The sequence below is a fragment of the Plasmodium malariae genome, assembly GCF_900090045.1.
Source record: "Plasmodium malariae genome assembly, chromosome: 12".
NCBI classification, from domain to species: Eukaryota; Apicomplexa; class Aconoidasida; order Haemosporida; family Plasmodiidae; genus Plasmodium; species Plasmodium malariae.
In genome coordinates this window covers 1,071,375-1,083,464 of record NC_041786.1, presented here as the reverse complement: position 1 = coordinate 1,083,464, position 12,090 = coordinate 1,071,375, and the positions used below count along the sequence as shown (strand labels likewise).

Sequence of the window (12,090 nt, the reverse complement as noted above, 5' to 3'; positions counted from 1 at the left end):
TGTGGTGGCGAAATCGGGGGGCCTCCAAATTGCATGGTTCCATTTGTGCATATGCACACGCAAGCGAGAGAACATGTATATGAGCTTGTCTATCTCGCCTTTAACCTAGTTTCTTAGCGCACCTACAACCCCGCTTCTTATGGTGCGTCCAACTATATGACCTTCGTTATGATTCCCGAGGCCACAGTCCTACCGCCCTCGCGCAAGGAGAAGCGCAGGCCGCTGGTAATGGCAAGGGGGTACATGAGCTCAATGGTGCACTTAATACTATCACCTGGATTGGCCACTTGCGTATCCTCATTAAGAATGACAGCACAATTGACATCGGCCGTTCGTATATAAGCTTGGGGCCTATAATAAGAAGAGAATGGGTTTTTTCTTCCACCTTCTTCATTCTTTAATACATAGACATCACTTTGAAATTTTTTATATGTTTTCATATTTACCGTTTTTGTAATTATCATACCTCTACATATATCATTTCTTTTTACATTTTTCAGCATAATACCTATTTGATCTCCTGCTTGTGCTGTATCTAATGTTTTCTTAAACATTTCAATTCCTGTAATAATAGTTTTTATGGGTTTATCTTTTATACCTAATATTTCAACTTGATCATTTAGTTTTAGAGTACCTTGTTCTACTCTTCCTGTAGCTACAGTTCCTTTTCCAGATATTTGTAATACATCATCTATACTCATAAGGAATGGTAAATCAATTTTTCTTTTAGGTTCATCTATATAATTATCACAAGCATCTAAAAGTTTCAGAATAGATGGTACACCATATTCTGTCTTATCATCATTTAATGCTTTTAATGCTGATCCTTTAATAAATGGAACATTATCACCATCATACTTATGAAATGATAATAATTCCCTTATTTCTAATTCAACGAGTTCTATTAAATCTTGATCTTCACACATATCTATTTTATTTAAATAAACTATTATTTTATCTATACCAATTTGTCTAGATAATAATACATGTTCTTTTGTCTGTGGCATTAAGCCATCATATGCAGAAACAACTAAGATAGATCCATCCATTTGGGATGTACCTGTTATCATATTTTTTATATAATCAAGATGACCTGGGCAATCTATATGACTATAATGTCTTTTTTCCGTTTCATATTCAACATGAGTTGCATTTATTGTTATTCCTCTTTTTTGTTCTTCTGGTGTTTTGTCTATCTCTTCATATGATTTAAAAATTCCTCTATTTAAGTTTGAACAAACTTTTGTTATTGCTGCTGTCAATGTTGTTTTACCATGATCTACATGACCAATTGTTCCAATATTCATATGAGGCTTTTTTCTTTCAAATACTCCTATTGCAAAATTCTTTTTCTCGTTTATACTAATTCCTCCATTATGTTTCTTTATCCATCCGTTCATACAATAGCAGCTACCTTTTTTCATCCCATAACAACTGATACTTTTTGTCCAAACACTGCTCTTCATGTTTCTTACTTGGTTTGTTTTTAGACCTATCTTATTTACCTGTACAAGGCAAGAGCTTATCCCTTCCCTCTTCGGAAATATTTGCAGCATGTTATACTTCGCCTTTAACGCTATGTGAAGACGTCACTCACATATGCATATAAATATATATATATACATATAAATATATAAATATAAATATAAATATATAAATACAAATATATATATATATATATGTATGTCCACTGGACCAGCGGCGTATTTCTATATCTTTTTACTCGGAAAAATTTCCGCGTAGTCCGTGAGCACGCATACACGCAATAGCAATGATCAGTTAGCAATACTCAGAAATACACAACAAGCAACACTCATTCAAAAGTACTCTTATGTGGGGTTATGTACTCTGGGAAAATGCACATACGAATATAAGTTATTACTGTTATGTGCCCCTCCTCTGCATCAATAGTATTTTCACACCTAGATAAACGTACGAGCTTAAAATTTTATTAACTGCACTTTTTAAAAATTATTTTATTACTATTATTATATTTTAATGTATATGTGTGTGAGAAGGGAGCTCAAGGATATGCTTCTTACGCCTACAAAAAGGGTAATACCTCAATTATGATTTATAAACCCAGTATGATTTATATACCGAGTATAATTTATATACCGAGTATGATTTATATACCCAGTATGATTTATAAACCCAGTATGATTTATAAACCCAGTATGATTTATAAACCCAGTATGATTTATATACCGAGTATGATTTATATACCCAGTATGTATGATTTATAAACCCAGTATGATTTATAAACCCAGTATGATTTATATACCGAGTATGATTTATATACCCAGTATGATTTATAAACCCAGTATAATTTATACTTCCTGTACGTGCGACGCGCTCCACGTACGGAGGTTACAAAAGGTAATAACAAATTGGCATAAATAGGTATGGTAAAAAAAGAAATAAAAAAAGAAAAATATCGATACTCTTAAACGCAGCTATACTTTTGTCAATATATATACTACTCGAGTGTGTGTATAAGTTCTACTCCTTTTTCTTTATTTGTTCTCTTTTAACAAACGAAGAAGCAAACCAACGGAAAAATTGCAAGGCACTGCGTCAAGCAAATTTTTACCGAAAAGGCTTGAGCGCATGAAGGAAAAAAATAAATAAATAAAAAAAAATAATAAAAAAATAAAATAAGAAAATAAAATAAGAAAATAAAATAAGAAAATAAAATAAAATAAGAAATAAAATAAGAAGTAAAATAAGAAATAAAATAAGAAATAAAATAAGAAATAAAATAAGAAATAAAATAAGAAATAAAATAAGAAATAATACAAATAAATAAAACAAGGCTAAATTAGGTTAAAATTATGTACATATGTTCGCAATAAAAACAGAAAAATAGCATCTCCGGGAAGGGGAAACAAATACAGTATACGTATGCGACAAAAGCGAAACGGTAAAAAAAAAAAAAAGAAATAGAACAAAAGGAAAAAGATTTATATACTACATAAGGAAGAACTAATTTATACTACATAAGGAAGAACTAATTTATACTACATAAGGAAGAACTAATTTATACAACATAAGGAAAAACAAATATGTACTAAGTAGGGAAGAAAAATTATATACTTCTTAAGAACGAATATATACTTATTAAGAACAAATATATAGCATAGAAGAAAAAAGAACAGGACACTGTTAAGAGCTCGGAACTAGTTACACCTATTCAACATTTGTCAGACCAAATGCAGAGATAAATTTTTTTTTTTCCTGTATAAAGGTATGATTACTTTTTTGCTGTTTGACATGTTTATATGTGCACATGCATAATACAGGAAACTAGAGGAACACATACACGCAGCGGGTACTCAACACACACGCATAGCACTGAAACAAAACGCTCGCATAGCACTTTTGCACAAATATGAAGCACAGAGGAAATGAAGAATCTACCCGATTGAGGAGCACTAAGAGCAGGTATGTAGTGACAAGTTTGTTAGTTTGCCTGTTCATACGAATTTTAGCCTTTTCCTTATTCAATGTGATACAAGGGAGTAATTACAAATACATTAACATGCTAATCAATATTGAAAACATGCAAAATGAAGAGATGAAACAAAAGGACAATTATATAAGGAAGGGTCATTATACCCCTTTGGAAGAGAAATCTAACGAGTTGGAAAAATATTTTGAAAAAAATAAAAGAAATAATGAGTTAAGACAGTTCATATTTAAAAATGACTCAATGCATTATTCTTTTAATTCCGATGTATATAATTTTAAATATATTTATGATAGTTATATACTGAGTAAAATTTATAAAGACATATATTCCTCCTTAACAGTAAGGATTAATCCGTTATTCCTATATATTTTGCATATCCTTATTTTTAAAAAAATAGCAGTAAAAAATAATAAATTAATAGAAAACATAATGAATAACTACGAATTTCGCTATTATATTATTATTTGTATAGTTGATTTATTAATAGGGTTCTTTTTATTTATTATAATTGAAAAGTTAAAGAAATGGAGGAAATATTTTAATTATGTAAATACGTGTAAAAGAGACAAATGGAGATTAATAAACTCAATACTTTTAATGAATATTTATTTGAATAATCCTTTTACAATACTAGCAAATGTTTTTCTCTCACTTGACAATTTTAAATTATTACTAATAACAACATCATTCTATTTAACACTATTACGTATAAGCAATTTTTCAAATAAATTATGGTCTGTTCTTAACCATTTTATGATCATGTTCTGTAATAGCATACTTTTATATATCTCTTCATTTCACTTTATACTTTCCATTATTGGTATAAACAATTTAATTATTTGTATTGACCAGGGTGTAACAAAATATGATATAAAGGAAAATATAAAATTTTTCAAGTTATTTCTTATCATTTTGAAGAACGTACTTTTGTTGCTTATCACTTTTACCATGTACACTCTACTGATTGTTACCTCATATTACCTCAACTCAAGTTCACTGGTATGTATTGAGCAAAATTTCTGAACAAATAAGGGTAACGCTCCTACATCTTGCAGCTGCACCACGTGAACGTGTTATGGCACGTATGTGCACCCGCGAGGCCATATATATGGATATACTTACATGTATATATATATATATATAAGTAGATATAGATATAGATATATATACATATGCATATACATACATATATACATATGTACTTGTGCGTATACGTATCATTCGCCCCTTTTCAGTCGTTCCTAGACAACACGTTGATTAACGAATACAAGGTACTGTTCCTCCAGCCGAACCTGGGCAATTTCTGGTATATCTTTTCAACGGTAACGTTTCATATCCTTCATCGAAAGAGCGATGGGGCAAAATTAGCACATGGAAAGTTAATGTGATATGAGCATGTACAGTACATGTATGAATAGATATACAAATATACGTATACAAATAGATATACGAATATACGTATACATGTACATATATACATATATATATGTGTACCTCTAATCAAATTCGCTCTGCAGATGTTTAAGGACTACTATTACTCCTTTTTGTTCCTCTTTCACGTAAGATTAAATGTTTATATATACGAAAGAGTAAAACAAAAAAATTATGAAATTGGGAACATACAGTATTTGAAACAAAATGAGAATACGTAAAATAAAAAGGATATTATACAATATGTCCTCGTGGGCATAAATGAATTTTTTTTTTTTTATATATATTTCATTTATTTTCCATATATTATGTATTTTCCATATTTTGCTAATCTAATTTGTTTTAATTAATTTTTTCGCTTTTATTTTAACGCAGTTTCATATCTTTCTTTATCCCCTTCCCCTTTTTTTTCGTCTCATGAAAACACCTCTAATCTACTTAAAAATTATGATTGCCGTAAGTAGTAAGAGAAATTGCTATCATTACACAATAAGCTCTTAGCAACGTAAACCTAAGTACGCACATATATATATGTACATATTTATGTGAATACACACATGTACATAAATATGTATGCTTCTTTTGTAACTGTAGCTGCTATATTTTTCGAAACGAATTATGATTGACTTCTCTTTTTCAGATTGCGTTGATGTATCACCCCAATATTACTATTAACGATATAGTGTACTCTTTGGTACTTACCTATATTTGAAGCATTTGTGAAATTCGCGAAAGAGTGTATAATTGGTTTATCAATTTACACCATTTGTTTTATCATTATTAAGCGTCATTCTGTTTTATCACACCTCGTCATTTATTTTTTATCATTTTGGTTTTCAGCTGTTGCTGGCAATTGATTATGAGAAGACCTTATATACCATTCCGTTTGCCAAACTAGTAAAAATTTAAAACGAATTTCCATGCATTCGTGCAGAGTTTTTAAGTGCATACGTACATTTATACATATGTAATATGGATTACACATATTACTGTTCCCTCCCCTTTGGCGCTTTTACTATTGCGCAGAATGAACAATGCACAATGTGTATGAACGTTCATATTATCTGTCCTTTCGTATCACGTTTTGTTAAAATATTATGAACACACGCATGTGAATTACGTGCACAAATGTATATATGTACATTCTGATGTACCTTTACATGTTTACTTCAAATTATTTTGTGTGCACTTTTTTTTTAACAGCTGATAATACTTCTCGGAAACTTGAATTTATTCTTTGTTACAATGAATTTGTGGTTACGCAAGAATACAGGAAATGCCAACTATGTATTTTTTAACCAATTAGTCGTTTTTAATATAACAAGTAAATTTACTCGTAGATCATTTTTTTTTTTAACTTGCTACATTATTTAACTATGTTTTATTGTAAATATTTACCAAACTTGGTCCTTTTTTTTTTTTTATTTACCTTGCTTGTTCATTTTATTTTATTTTTTTTTTTTTTTAAACAGCTTTTATCATAACAAGTAGCATAAAATTCTACATTCGTGTGCAAACTCCTATCCCTCAATTGGACGAAGGAAAATGTATAATAGTATCCCAAAAACAAGAGAAAAAATGTAGCATTTTAAACACGTTAAAAGAAACATTTTTGTAATTCATTTTGTAAGAAGTATGGCTACATATAAAGAGCGGGGCTGTATGTATAATGCGCGGATGTATGTATAATGCGCGGATGTATGTATAATGCATGGCTGTAAGTATAATGTACGGATGTATGTATAATGCATGGCTGTAAGTATAATGTACGGATGTATGTATAATGCATAACTATATGCACAATGTAGGACTACACGCACTATGCGTTACTGTATGTTCCGAGTAGAACATTTTGTATAGTCATAAATAAAAACAGGTGTAATTGTTTATTATCAAAATGGTGCTTCACTCCCCGGCAATACGATCCACATGTGTACATGTGAACATACATATATATATATATATATGTGCATGTATGTACTTGTATATCCCTGTACATACGGGCATCAGTCATCAATAACTAGAGAGACATTTGTCATATTCGAACAAATCGAGATTTTATAATTCTTAAATGTAATTTTAAAAGACGCATATTATTATATTTACTAAGAACACGTAGAAAACTCTGCTCCTTTTTTTTTTTTTTTTTTTCTCTTTTGCATGTTTATGTTTATCTATATGAATTATTTAGTTTCAAAAATGGTGAAGTGGAACATTTGGTGCTTTATACCAATAAAATGTAAAGAAGACTAACATATACTTATTTTTTTATATGTTCAGATATAACTTTATTTTCTCTGTTTTTTTTTTTTTTTTTTATATTTTTTAAATGTTTCGTTGTTTCACTATTTTTCTGAACATGTTAATACTATTACTGTGAAATGCAAATTTAAAATACTGCAATACCTTTTTTTCACATTCTTTTATTGTTATATATGATAGTACTATTTTTTCTCTTTTCTTTATTTTTTTTAGTTAATCCATACATATGAAATTAAAAAAAGTAGAACATTCGTTAATTTTTATTTTTTCCTGAATATGAATTTTAAAATGTTCACATTGGTAAGAAGCTTTTAGAAAGCTTTTTTTTACAACTTTTTTTTTATTTTTTGTATATGTACATATAAAAACAGTAATAATATATATATATATGTATATATATATATATATATATATATATATATGCACATAAAACATTGACAATGTGGGGGGTACCAAAGGGGTTTCCTCGTATAGCATAAAAGTTTTTATTCCTTAAGTGCATAACCTCTTTTTATTTTTGTTGATGGTCAGAAAAAAATGTCAAAACAGTAATCACGCAGTGATGTAGAGTACTCTTGCATAACATTGCACAAGGTTACTGTATAACACGTGTGATATAACAACCCTGTAATAATATTCAATTCCTCTGTTGTTTTTAAAATTTTTTTAAATAGCACCTTTTTAATGCATTATCAAAAGAAAGGCCCCAAACCAGCGGGAATATTGTTGATGTTTTTATAAAACTTGAGGAAAAAAAAGAAGGAACCATGCATACACTCACGAATAGTAAGTATTCAGTATGTATAAATGTATTCATATATATATATATATATAATATATGAGCGTAAAATAAATAGTAAACTCAATTTTTTTTTTTTTTTTACAGCCTTATATTCAAACAAATTTGAGTGTTTAAACAAAGCACTGGTTGTTGTTGCATTATCCTTTATACTGGGTCGTTACTTTTAATCCCCATTCGAATTATACATACATTCATACATAACTACATAAATATATAAATACATACATACATTCATGCATTCATACGTTCATACATTCATGCATTCATACGTTCATACATTCATGCCTACATACATTCATACATACATTCATACATGTATACAAACATTCATTCATATATACTTAAATATATATATATATATATATATATATATATAAATATTTAAGTATATATTTATGTAGGAGTAACATATTTATCTGTATGCTTAATTATAATGAACATATTATTATAAATATGCAATTGCAAATCAACAGTAAAACGTATACAACGCAACTTTACATTTTCTTAATTTATATTTATACATATATATACGTATACATATCGCATAGCACATGTTTCATATAAATTTTTTAATTTTACCTGAACAAGTAATAATTTACGTTCTACTATTTTTGACAATATATAATTTTCATTTTTTTAAAATTCATCGTAATCATTTTGCGAAGATCATCGTATCGATTTTTAAATAAGCAGTTAATATTTTAGTACTGATTTTTAAAAACAAAAAGCCTATTACTTTATATAAAATAAATCAATAGATATATATACGCGTTGTGTTTCTTATCTTCATTTAATTTTTTGAGCGTTTGTAATTTATAAAATATACATATATAAATGAAAACAATTGAAAGGACATTCATTTTACGTGTTTATTATATGCAATTTTGCTTGTATAAATTATGTAATTTTGCTTGTATAAATTATGTAAAATTTTGCTTGTATGTATTATTTAATTTTTTTTTTTTTTTCTTATTATATAATAAAATACTTTTTATAGAAACAAATTAATTTTTATAAGCCCATTTAACAAATATCATACAAATCTGTTATTATAAATAACGTACATTTTCATTACTCTACAAAATTAATACGTATAATAGTTATAACATTACTGAATATCGACGGTTGAGCAGCTACTGTTTAGCTCTTTTGAACTACACAATTACGTTTTATTTTATAAAGAAATGAAAAAAATGGCCCTAAATTTATTTAAAAAGAGCAAACCGAAGGAAGATAAAATAAGCGAAAAAAAAGACCAAGCAGGTTAGTTTATGTGCAAAATTTAAGCGAGGAATGTTTTTGTTACTTCATTACGTTGTTACTTCATTACGTTGCTACTTCATTACGTTGCTACTTCCACACGTAGTTACTTCCTAACGTAGTTACTTCCTAACGTAGTTAATTTATTTTATTTTTTTTCTCAAAAAGTCATCATTTTGTGTTTTGTTATTTTATAACATGTATGTGCAAATAAGAAATATTATTTTTTTTTTTTTTTATGATGAAAAAAGAAATACTGACAAAATAATTTGATGAGTTTTTGCTATTTCACCAAGATCACTGAAAAAAAAAAAAAAATATATATTTTTTTTTATCCGTGTTACATTTATGTATGTATGCATAGGTGGAATTTTCTATTGTGTATTATTGCGTTGTATTGTTCTACTTTGTTTTATTTTTCTTTCTTTCTTTCCTTTTTTTTTTTTTTTTTTTTCTGTTGTTGTTTGTTTCTCTTTTGTGTATGATTGCACATTCCTTGATGTAGTTAAAAAAAAAAAAAAAAAAAAAAAAAAGTACGCCATGAAGTGTATGAACGTTTTAGTGTATTGTTAACCAAAATGTAAATGTAAATGTGTACATATATTTTTTTTTTTTTTTTTGTATGCTCCTTTCTTATATGTACATTTCTTACTCGTTTCTCCGTACCTTACAGATGATGATAACAAAATTGAAAGCAAAGTGACTGAATCTACAGCTGCTGACTCAGAAGCAAAACATAATATTTTAGGAGGAAGGAATAAAAAAAAAGCGAAAAAAGGTAAAGCAAAAAAGAAAAAAGAAGTTGTATCAGAATCGTCGGATTCTTCAGATGACAGTGATGATGATTCAGACGACAGTGATAATGACAAGGACATAGAAGAAAAAGTTGAACCTGTTTCCAACAAAACAAATGTTACAGAAAAGAAAAAAAAAGAAGCTGACTCGGACTCAGATTCAGATTCTGACTCAGATTCAGACTCAGATTCCGATTCGGATTCGGATGAAGAAGAGCAGAAGAAAAAAGAGGCACCAAAAGTACTGGCAAAAGGAGTGGCAAAGGGAGCGGCAAAAGAAGCACCAAAAACTGCGGCAAAAGTATCATCAGCTACAGCTGCAGTAGTTGCAAAAACATCAGTAGGCACAGTGGCAGGAGGTAGTGGAAAGAAAGCAGAGAAAAAGAAGGTACAGAAGAAAAAGGAAGATTCTGATTCGGACTCAGATTCTGATTCAGATTCTGATTCAGATTCAGACGCCGATTCGGATTCGGATAAAGAAGTAAATGCAAAAGTAGATGCAGAAGAAGATGCAGAAGAAGATGCAGAAAAGGATGCAGAAGAGGATACCGATGAGGACACAGACGAGGACACAGAAACGGACGAAGAAGAGGAGCAAAAAAGGCAAGAGAAAAACGTGGTTGGTAAAAATAAAAGAAAAAAGGAAAAAGCAGGCCCAAATTTAGAAAATAATAAAAAGCAGAAGGTGAACAATAGTAACAGTAATAATAACAATATTAATAAGGGTAATAGTAAAAACATTGCACAGAATGAATTAGGTATGAATAATAGTAGTGAAAAGGATCAAGGGGAATATCTCTTAACCTTAATTAATATTAGTAGAGATACAGAAGAAGATGATGTAAGAAAATTTATAAAAGGTATTGTAGCTGATAATTATGTGGAAGAAGACATATATATATATATTATTCGATATAACAATTCTGCTTTTATATATTGTACAGATAGAAAAATAAAAGATTTGTTATTAAGAAAAACAAGTGAAAAATTTAAAGGAATACCTGTTAAATTTTTTGAAAATAAGTATGTCCAAAATAAAATACTTATATCATATGTAGAAAAAAATACATCAGAAGAAGATATAAGAAAATTTTTGGATAATTGTGGGTTAATTAACAATATACATTTTATTAATAATAATACAAAAGTCTTTGTAGAATTTGATAGTTTAGCTAGTTGTCTAAAAGCAATAGAACGAGATGGTCATCTAATGAATAATAGTTATGTCCGTGTATCCATTATGTTAAATAATAATAATTATTCGTCTTATGATAATAATAACAACTATAGTTTTAATAACATGAACAAATTTAATAATAATAATTCTGGGTTTAATAAGAATAGGGCAGGTCCAAATCAGGGGCAAGCAGGAAAGGGATTCGCAGGAAAAAAAAATTTTAATTTTAACAAATTTATTAATGGAAATGAAAAAAGAAACGATGATAGAGGTGGACACAAAAATGATAACAGAGGCAAAAATGGCAGGTACTTCAGCACACACAGGGGAAACTTCAATGGGAACGAACAAACAGAGGGAAACAATGACGTAAATAACGATAATGATAACAATACCAATGGAAACAGCTACAGGCATAATAATGGCAATAATAGTAACAACTACAACAACAACTACAGCAACAACAACAGCAATAACTTTAAGAACAATAAGGGCGATGGAAAAAATTTTAACAGAAAGCCTTTTAACAATTTTAAAAATAGAAAGAACTTCCAAAAGGATGTAACCTCGAATAATTAAACAAGAATAAGCTAGCTCACATTTTCATTTACATATACCCTCTTACATCTGTTATTTTAACGATGATTATCTATGCATGCCCACTTACGTATTTATACAAATACCCATTTGAGAGAATCCAAACATGAGATATAAAATATTTCTTTTTAATTGATCATAAGTTTTAACGACTCTGTAGCGGGTAAGTGTGTATACATGTATATGAATATATATGTAGGTATGTACGTATAAGTGTGCATGTACAAGTATGTATGTGTATATGTATATGTATGTATGTATGTATGTAGGTATGCATGTACAAGTATGTACGTAT

At 28.7% G+C, this 12,090-nt stretch overlaps 3 protein-coding genes across 3 annotated transcripts; 2 read left to right on the top strand and 1 right to left on the bottom strand.

Annotated features, from left to right (window-relative positions):
- Window positions 1-152: 152 nt before the first annotated feature.
- On the bottom strand, window positions 153-1,556 carry PmUG01_12033900 (elongation factor Tu, putative; the record flags this gene model as incomplete). The annotated part of the gene is made up of 1 exon (XM_029006542.1): window positions 153-1,556. The coding sequence occupies one exon, from the start codon at window positions 1,554-1,556 to the stop codon at window positions 153-155; it is 1,404 nt and encodes a 467-aa protein (XP_028863021.1).
- A 1,835-nt stretch (window positions 1,557-3,391) lies between these two features.
- On the top strand, window positions 3,392-6,521 carry PmUG01_12033800 (GPI transamidase subunit PIG-U, putative; the record flags this gene model as incomplete). The annotated part of the gene is made up of 8 exons (XM_029006541.1): window positions 3,392-4,471; window positions 4,708-4,794; window positions 4,990-5,031; window positions 5,279-5,359; window positions 5,544-5,597; window positions 5,744-5,800; window positions 6,107-6,227; window positions 6,376-6,521. 8 exons carry the CDS (start codon window positions 3,392-3,394, stop codon window positions 6,519-6,521), a joined length of 1,668 nt encoding a protein of 555 aa, XP_028863020.1.
- A 2,630-nt stretch (window positions 6,522-9,151) lies between these two features.
- Window positions 9,152-11,777, top strand: PmUG01_12033700 (RNA-binding protein, putative; the record flags this gene model as incomplete). Its single annotated transcript, XM_029006540.1, has 2 exons — window positions 9,152-9,230; window positions 9,901-11,777. 2 exons carry the CDS (start codon window positions 9,152-9,154, stop codon window positions 11,775-11,777), a joined length of 1,956 nt encoding a protein of 651 aa, XP_028863019.1.
- Between the last annotated feature and the right edge of the window lie 313 nt (window positions 11,778-12,090).